The 9,986-nt window shown below is 42.6% G+C and overlaps 1 protein-coding gene across 3 annotated transcripts in view; it reads left to right on the top strand.

Annotated features, from left to right (window-relative positions):
- Positions 1–6,131: 6,131 nt before the first annotated feature.
- SLC10A7 (solute carrier family 10 member 7) overlaps positions 6,132–9,986 on the top strand; it is a 222,926-nt gene continuing 219,071 nt past the window's right edge. For 2 of the 3 annotated variants that reach the window (XM_081075669.1, XM_081075671.1), the window contains exon 1: positions 6,132–6,473. In XM_081075669.1, coding sequence (XP_080931795.1) covers positions 6,374–6,473 — 100 coding nt within the window. In that variant the 5' untranslated portion in view covers positions 6,132–6,373. The remainder of the gene's footprint in view (positions 6,474–9,986) is intronic. The other variant, XM_081075670.1, reaches the window with a different exon arrangement.

Raw genomic sequence — 9,986 nt, 5'->3', positions numbered from 1 at the left:
ATTTTTGGGGACACAACTCCATGAAGCACTTTTTTAAACCAATGATGAAAGGAAGTCACACAAAGGTGACGTCACTTGCCAAAAGTAAATGGCTAGTGAGTGACACTGCCTAAATTTCAAAGCAGTTTCATATTTGTTGAATTACTTGACTTAATGACTAAATCCAATGATTCCGAAACTCACATTTCTTAAGCACTTATACTAACTCGATAATTCTGGGTTTAGCAACCAGGTCTTGATTTGGTGGTAAGGAGAAACCGGGCATGTATAAACACACCAGGTTTATTTATTCTCTTGAGTGCTTTTGAATTGGTAAAGAAGTGACTCATTTGAAGGTCTCAGCTAATGAGAGCATGGCTAGAACACAGATTTTTCTGACTCCTGCTCCTGTGTAGCTTCCATCCGTTACCACTGTACTTCCAACCTGTGATACCTATTACTTTGCAACAGCCACACTCATCTAGGATACCTTGTAACTACTATCTAGATCTTGAGTACAGTTAAAGAACTAAAAAATATACCTTCTGTATCACCCATTATAACATAAGACAAATCCTGGTTTTTTTTCACTCTACATTGTACTCTTTGATTCTACACCAATTATTCAAGTCAATAAACACTTATCAAACATTTACTATATCTCATGGTACTACGTTAGCTGGCGTGGATGACAGTAAGATGAAAAATCCCACAATTGTTATTCTTGAGAAGCTTCCAATCTAGTCATAGGAAAGTATATACACAAATAGCTTTATGGTAACTACAACAAAGGAGGAAACACACAAGAGGGAAAGATTATTTCTGGCTCAAGAAAGCAGAAAAAGTTTTCATAAAAGATGTAAGTTTTATGTGGGTCAAGATATAAGGGAAGCAATTGCGTCATATTTTTGACACTGGTTTTGTTTCTGATACACGTACTCATCACCATAATAGCCCATACGAGGTAATAGCCCATAATTATCCCCCATTTTCAGCTGTGGAAACTGAGGTTATATCAAGTGACTTTCCCAGAGTCACATGGGTATTGCAGTAAGTAGTAGAGTTGGTATTGTAACCTTGGCAGTTGGATGCTTGGAAATAAGGTCTTAATCACTAAGGTACAGTGCCTGGGGTTCCACTACCCAGAGTTCTGAGGTCAAGCTTATCTAGGTTTAAAGCCTGATCCTAACACTTACCGGTCATAGGGAAAACTTTTACTTTATCTTTCTTCATTTTTACATCTTTAAAATGAAGAAAATAATACATTTTGTGGTTTGAATGTCCAGCTAAGGTTGGGGAGTTACCAGAAGAAGACTACCTGGCTAGCCACTAAGAACGTATTTACTGTGGTGGGTTCACTGCCATTCAGGGGACATTTCCCAATTTTATAGGCTTAGATGTCTGATGCTTGCAGAATCCCAGAGCCGATCAATCTCAGGAAGTCTCTCTTATAAGCACAAAACCTACTATGTCCAGGCATAGTACTATGAAGATATTAAATATTATTGGGCTTTTGCTGTTTTAGAGCAGAAAACCACAAAGTGTAGGCAGCCCCTAGACGCAGGAAAAGGAAAGGAAATAAATCCTCCTCTAGAAACCTAGAAAGGAATGCAGACCTGCTGACATGTTGATTTTAGCCCAGTCAGATCCATTTTGGACTTCTGAGCTCCAAAACTGTAAGAGAATAAAATTGTGTTGTTTTAAGCTACTAAGTTAGGTAATTTGTTATAGCAGCAATAGGAAACTAATACACATGCCAGGATCATTTCCACCTTAGAGCGTTTACACAGGTTGCTCACCAGTTGTTCCCTCTGCCTAAAGTGTTCATTTCCCAGATACTAGCAACATGGACATTTACTCCCTTATGGGGGTCCAAGTGGGGTCTTTGCTTAAATCACACCCCTTCAGAAAGGCTTTCCCAGACCATTCAAAGTAGCCTCCCTGTTACTCTAGCACATGACCTGTTTTATTTTTATCATGGCAATTGGCACTGCTTGTTACTTTTTTAAAAAATGTCATTATTGGACCACACAGGAAAGCTGTAACCTTGTCTCTCACTTTTCCTCATAACCCCAGTACCTAGAATAATGCTTAGCACAAGTATGTTCTCAAAAAATATTCATTGACTAAATAAGTGAGCATTTGTTCCATGTGAGGCAATGCACATATACTATCCCATCGAATCTGTTCAACAGCCCAAGAGATCGAATTCCTATTATCATTTATTAAACGTAAAGTCCTTGTGAGCAATCATGAGGTGTACGCGTGTCTTTGGCACACAGCAAATATTCATAAATATTGTAAGTAAATGAGCCATATTCTAAGAGATTAAGTAACCAATGTGAGAGTTTAAAAGTAAGTAGTTAGCTACATTAATGCCTGTGGTTTTGATAACCTATTTTTGAAGAATCCCAGAGCTATAGCAACCCCGTTCTTATAAGCTCAAGCTTCCTTTCTACCCGCTTTCTGGACATACCTATTTACATGCCCCGCTGGCCTTGAACACAAGATATAAACTGAATTTATAATCCCCCCCACCTCAGTCTACTTTATAAAGATTCCCTGGGTGAGCGGATGGCACTGGCATCTGTCTGAAAGATTCTGGGAGTCATTTTAGACTGCTTCACATTCCCCCTAAAGATGACTGGTCATTTGTTTTTTATTCTTCCCATTTAACAGTCCTTATACTAATTGACTTTTCCAGCTCCACTGACTTAGTACTTCTTCTTGAACTATTTGTCTAGAGACTGCTTCTAATCTTTCTAGCAAAACTAGACATGTCATCACTGGCTAGTTTCAAATTCTCCAGTGGCTTCCTATAGTATTTAACAAATCGTTTACCACAACATGAGAGGTCACACACAATCTGTACCCTGCCTAGCTCTCCACCCTTCTCACATCACTGTCCCTTTACTGACTAGTCTAGCTGTCCTGGTCTTTGAACTCTATGGTGTCAAGCTCTTCCTTGCTGAGCAGTAACTTGCTCCCACCTGTCTATCATCCTTCAGATCTCAGGGAGGCCTTCCCCAATCTAGATTATTTGCAACATCTTATTTTTTTCCTATCTCAATTTGTAATTACATATGTTTACATCTGTCTCCCCTACAAGATTATACACTCCTGAGGGTAAGTTTTGTGTCTTTTTTGTTCACAACTGAATACGCAGCACTGACACATGTCTGGTACATTGTGTGGAGGCACATTAAACATTTGTTCAATCAACAAATATAATATTTATTGAATAAAGAGTGTCTATCACGTGTCTTTTAGAGAAGCGTGCTTTCACTTGTACAATTTGGTTGAGATGATGTCAGATGTAGTGGCAGGGGTAACAAAAAGAAAAAAAAAATGAGGTGATAAGGAAGGGGAAAGAAAAACATGACAAGAAAAAACAAGTGATAGAGAAGAGTGATAGAATTATTGAAGAAAGAGAGCAATAAAAAAAAGAGAAGGCAGAAAGGGCCTTGTACTAGGTTGAATGGTGGCCACACCAAAGATAGGTCCACGTCAAATATCTGGAACCTGTGATTGGGCCTGTATTCGTTTCCTAGGGTTGCCTTTACAAAGTACTGTAAACTGGATGGCTTAGGACAACAGAAATTTTTTATCTCAGAGTTCAGGAGGCCAAAATTCTGACATCAAAGTGTCAGCAGGGTTGGCTGCTTTTGGAGGCTCTCAGGGAAAATCTGTTCCATGCCTCTCTCCCAGCTTCTAGTGGTTGTTTCCAGGGTGAAGCCTTGGCATTCCTTGGCTTGGAGACACATCACCCCAATCTCTGCTTCTAGCTGCACATGACTTTCTCCTCTTCAAGGTGTCTCTTTTGTGAGTCTTCACATGACCTTCTTATAAGGACACTAATTATTGGATTTAGGAGCTATCTGAATCTAGTATGACCCCATTTTAACAAATTACATCTTCAAGTCTCGATTTCCAAATAAGGTCACATTCTGAGGTTCAAGGTAGGCATGAATATTTGGGGGACACTATTCAACACTGTATAGTTACCTAATTTGGAAAAAAGATATTTGCAAATATAATAAAGAGCTTAAAATGAGACAATTCTGGATTATCTGGGTGGGCCCTAAATCCAATTACAAGTGTCTTTACAAGAGACACACAGAAAAGGAGAAGATAGACAGGAGGCAATGTGAACACGGGTGCAGACTGGTCTCCCAGACACACAAAGGAGAATGTGATGTGAAGAGAGAGGCAGCGATTGGAGGGATGTGGCATAAGCCAAGCAGGCCAAGTTATGCAGATAACCTAGAGCCTCTCCCTAGCGCCTCCAGACGAAGTGTGACCTTGCCAACCTCTTGATTTTGGACTCCTGGCTTCCAGAACTATGAGAGAACACATTTCTGTCATTTTAAGGCATCCAGTTACAGGTATTTGTTACAGCAGACATGAGAAACTAATACAGGCCTTAACACAACAGAACAGAATTCACAGCGCACTGCATTGTTTTCTCTTAAGGGCCATTTAAAAACAAAACAAAAAACTTTCCCACAAGTTAGACTCTGCTTTAAACAGATGAAAGAGTACTTAGTAAACACAAATTTATGAACAGCCATAAAATTAAACCAGCTCAATTTCTGCAAGCATAATGTTTAATGATCTTTTAATACAAGAGCATACCTTCGGTGGCTGAGATGCATAACTCTTTAACCTAGTGAAAAATTACTCTAAGGAAGTAATTGTGTTTGTTGTAAACTGTCGTGTAGCTCCACTTATCTTATGACTGCCTGATGATTACCATCAGATTTTATCATACCTCATGTGCTTTCTTTTCTCTTTTTCAGGTTATTTAATGTCATCTGCATTTCCCTATTGTTCTTTTTATATCTTGAGAGTCACTTTTTGTTATTTTGCCTAATGTTTAAGTAGACGACACTCTGTACTGTGTTACCTTCAACTGGGAGCACAATTGCATACACCTGCTTAGTTTTGGGACAGCAAGTCATGCCATCAAGGTAAAGCTAAATTAATGGAGGAAATTACAGGATGAGTCTTTTGCAAACTTTGAATACATTCAGAATGAAAGTCTTGCATCACTGAACAATGCCACGAGTCCTTTCCAAATCTTAAGTTCTATAGTGAACCATGTAACTATTAGATATCAGACCATTTCAAAAATAACACACAACATTTAACTTATTTGGCGGATAACGGGGACGCGTTGATTTTCCTGCGTGGGCTATGTATAGGAAGCCCATTCATGAAACTATCATTGTCACTGGTTGCCAGAAAACACTTGAAGGGAGAAACTGTGGAACAGATTAGAATCAAGCACATGGGGCAGGAGAAGGCTGGAGCCCGGCTCTCCCCCGCCAGCCCCTCACCACTTTTGCCGTGGGGTCCCTGAACCCCTTCCCGCAGTGGTCCTGATGCTTGGGTGGGCAAGTTCTGAGGATCAAGTTGAGGATTCACCCACCGCCCCCGAAGGAAGGTGTGGTCCCCACCTCCCGGTAGGGGGCTGAACCCTTGCCGTCCTCCCCACTCCCGGCCGGTGTAGGCAGAGTGCCCCCCTCCCTCGCGGGTTACAGCGGACGCTGGAAGGCAGAGGTCCTATGGACTCGGACAGCGGCTCGGCGCCCAATTTTCAACCCATCCCCACCGCTAAAGCTCCCCCCACAAGGGAGCGGCTTTTCTGCGCTGATCACCGAGCCCGTCTAACTCCAGCAGCTTGGGCGGGGAACTAGCAGACCGAGAGTGGCCTCCCCTTTCCCCCGCGCACACGTCAACGCGGGCGTCCGGGAAGCGTCGTAATGCCCCGACGATGCGCGCCGCAAATAAACCTGCACCCCGCCGCGGCCGCTGCGGACAGAGAAATCCCTGCCCCAAGCGCACGCCAACCCTTCCCGCAGTCTCCTGGCGAAGCGGAGAGCTTCTCCGTAGATACGCTCCAGGGGCGCGGGAGGTGGTGCCTAAAGGTTTGTTGGAGAGGGACCTTTGATAAGGCTAGGTGGCCGTGGAGCCTCACGCTTCTCCCCGCCCTAGTCATTCCTAAGGTTCCGCAGGCCTTGACAGTGACAAACCTGTCAGTCCTACCCGGAGGCTAGCCTCCCATTTCCCGATTGCCTGCGCTGGCCGGCTTTCACGCCAGGGAGCTCGGGCCAGAGCGGGTCTGGCTCTGTGCGCGTCTATTAGGAGGCGCACGGTAGTGATGGCGGCGCTCAGTGAGGCTTTCCTGTCACTGGATACTACTACTCCCAGCCCTCCTCGAAGCCGCCGGAGCAATCGGCAGGTCTTTAGTTTACAAGTAGCAATTTGACTTGCTTTGCTGCATGTCCAGAGGGACCGTGGAAAGTGTGGAGACGCCCCGGGGATTAAGCGATCGCAGCTTAAAAAGACAAAAAGCCCAACAAATAAACAAAACCCACCCACCCTAACAAACATGAGGCTGCTGGAGAGAATGAGGAAAGAATGGTTCATGATTGGAATAGTGCTGGCGATCGCCGGAGCTAAGCTGAAGCCGTCCGTGGGGGTGAATGGGGGTAAGTCTGCACCCCCGCGAGCTCCACCGCGATGCCCACTTCAGAACTAATTTTCGAGTCCTGGAGAGGTGGGGAGAGCGCCCCTGGGAAGTGCCTGCCTCCCGGGAGCACTGCCCAGCGCGGGGTGTCCTTGGCCCTTTGGCCGATGGGTCAATTTGCCAGCCCCCCCCCCCCGAGGATTCGGAATGGGGCACCGGGCAAAGGACTTGGAACGCGGGGTGCCTTTCCCGAGAGTCATCGGTGAGCATGTGTCGTGTGGAGCAGTGAGGGTCCTGAGGATGAAACTTGTGCTGCTTCTCCTCGCAGTGGCATCCCATCCCACGGGATGCTGGGCTGCCAGGAGTTTCTCATCTACCTCGGAGTGGAGCCCGTTAGCTGGTCTAGGGCCGACCCCTTCTTCCCCCACCCGCCTTGAAGACAGTGGGAAGGAACAGAACGAGGGACCCCCCCCTCCCCCCTTTTTCCTCCGATTCGGATTCTGTGGCCCACGTGTTGGAGAGGGACCGCGCTGACTGACACGTTGCACGTTTACATTACAGAACTCCACTTCCGTGTGCTGCGGGGACTCAGTCGCGACCCTTCGCAGCCTAACAGATGCGGGCTCTTTTCGACTGTGTGTGTGGTGTGTGTGTTGGCCAGGAAATGTAGGCGGACGAAAGTCATCCTCAAATGTCTGAAGTGGGAGCCTTGTGATGTGGGGACGGGCACTGGGGGAAATGACTGGAAATATCAATGGCTATTTATGCCCCCCCCACCCCCCCCAGACTATCATGTCCCCCTTTTCATAAACATTGATTGACTTTCTTCAATGCCTTGTTTGTTTTGGGCCTTGTGTGTTAGTTTCCACGCACAGGTTTCATACATCAGTCAGTCGTGCAATGAGAGAAGTGAGCTCGCACTTGGTACGTTCGTAAGTGCTCAGGAGGATGTTTGAAGTTATTTGTGCCTTGTTGTTACAAGGTGATGGAAGTGAATAAAATCTCTCCGGAGAACCGTGGTTCCTTCCACGCTCTACTTTCAATACCTCCGTTTGGAAGTAGCTTCAGGGAATATTTAAAAGGAATTACTTGAATGAAGATTGTGGGGATTAAAACTCGTTTTGTTATTTTATGTGTTTTTTCTTCTATATTCAACGTAGTACAAAATGTGCAATGTATACAACTGAGAATAAAGCTGTTATTCATGGTGGTTTCTCCCCCAGAAGGTACCAGTTTCTTCTTTGACGTAGCTTCTCTGCGAGCTTTTGGGAAATCCGTGAATGTCGGTGTTTGGGGTTCTGTCAAAGGAGTACCCCTTGTCCCTGCAGTTAGCTGGATAGTGAGAATTAAAGTTAGAGAGTGGCTTTATGGTGATCGGGAATGCACACCTGACTCACTCCACTAGTACATCTCACAGCTTCTGGTGTTGGATCTTTTATTTGCTTGGTGTTAAGGTGAAGTTACAGGTGATGTATGATCTTTAAGTTTAGATCTGCAGGGCCTAGGTTTGCTACAGTATCTTGTATCTTACATTTCGGGGTGCTCTGTGCGAAGAAAGGTTGTTGAAAGCCGAATAATTTCCCTAGGGCTTCCCTCAGTGGCATAGGTGAGATGGATTCTGTAATCTTCCTCATGCCCTGGAACTCTGCTTCTTGAAGTTTTGTTTCATTATTATACTTTAGAAATAATGTTCCCCATTCTCACTAGTCCTTATGCCATTAATCCAGGATAATTCATTTCTTTGTTTAATTTTAAAAGAGTAGAACGTTAAGAGCTAAAAGGGAATTTTAAAGTATTTTAAGCCAACAAGCTTCTTTTACAGTTAAAGATACTGAGACCTGAGGTCAGGCGGCCAACCCTCAATTAAGTTAGCTAGGTTAGTTAGGGAAGAGGAAGAACTAGAGACCAGCACTCCCCCTTATTTCATACCAGTTGCAAAATCTATAGAAATATTTTTTGGGTGAAAAATCATTAAAAATGAATCACCATAGTAAAGAAGGGCTCCCTGTAATAAAGATGTTTTTCATGCCCTGATTTTTAGTCCAAAGGAGCAGAGCAGAATCAGCTAATTTTAGACAACGGTAAACTCATATGATTTCTTTGATAACTTTGATAACTTTCTATAAACCAAAGTTAAACAGTTGTTTGGGATTTCTTATATAGGCTGTCAGGTTAAGTTCTTGATACTTCTATTGAGCTTTGATTGGCTTTCCTCCCTGTAAAACCTCTTAAATAAAAACAAACCTCCAAACAGTACCAAGTAATACTTTCACTCCTCTAGTTAGTACAACAAAAATTTAGGAACAAGGTCTGCTCTTTAGAATAGTCCAAAGCACCTCTTTTGGCTTCTAATTTTTAGTCAAAGTTTCCATGGGCTCTGTACATTGGGAATGTGATTTTTCATACATTCACATTGACTGAACAATTTTTAGTATGACAGTTTTTCAGATATTCTTTTAAACAGGAAAAGTTTTGGTATTCTTCAGCTTAAGATGTACCTTTCACCTTTACCTGGCCCAATACCTTAATGAGTACACTCCTTATTTTTAAGTGTAAGTAAGACTGCTGTACTTAAGGCATCACAACTATGATCTGACCTCCCTTTAAAACAATCTTCATAGCCAATTGGTGAATTATGTATGACAGGAAATGTATAGATGTGGGAACCCTAAAATTAAAGAAGTTGAATGACTTTCTAAATGGGAGACAGTGTAATCGGTACTAGCCTAGATTATTTAATTCTTACTTCACTGTTCTTTTTACTCAGTTACATTTCATTTTTAAATATATAGAAGAAGATTGAAATAAAGAGCCACAGTAGATGTAAATGTATATAGATTCTGAGGTGTCGATAACCTGTCCCATTGCCACTCAGAGCAGCCCTGAGCGATGCATGCCTTCGAGTTTACTGGAGTTCAGCACTGTGCTATTCATTCTCAGGAAAAGAAAGGCTTACTTCTTTGAGGTACAGAAGACGTTTCTCATTTCTACCTGCATCTTAATTTAAATTATTTGTTTTTCCATTAAAAAAAACATAACCAAAAACATGCTATCAGCTTAAGTATATTAGCATGAATATCTTAGGTTACTTTAGAAGTGAAATTTACTTTGGTGATGAGTAGATTTTATGAGATGGTAATAGTTCCTTGAATTTTTAAGCATTCCAAATCATTACTCTACCCCCATTAAAAAACATGGGTTTTGGAGCTCCAAAATTGCTTCACTTTTTTTATGGCCAATTTTTCTTTTGATTTTGCTACCTCATTTCATTTTCACTGATAAACATTTTTTTTTCTTTTGTTTAAAGCAAAAGTTAAAAACTTGTATTTCCACTTTAGCTTTATAGACATCTTAAGCTCTGGATCTGGTTATTTTGGTGATTTGGAGGATATAATTATTATCTTGGAGAGGGCCAGATGTCATTTTTTAAAACATAGTTTCAACTATTACCTCTGTGCAAATATTTACTAAGTTTTCATTGCAGACCTGGGTGACTTCTAGTTCCGCATTCACAAGTTGAGTGTTCGTTCTGTTA

Source organism: Rhinolophus hipposideros (genome assembly GCF_964194185.1).
Source record: "Rhinolophus hipposideros genome assembly, chromosome: 16".
Classification (NCBI taxonomy): domain Eukaryota; kingdom Metazoa; phylum Chordata; class Mammalia; order Chiroptera; family Rhinolophidae; genus Rhinolophus; species Rhinolophus hipposideros.
This window is presented reverse-complemented; position numbering and strand designations above follow the sequence as displayed.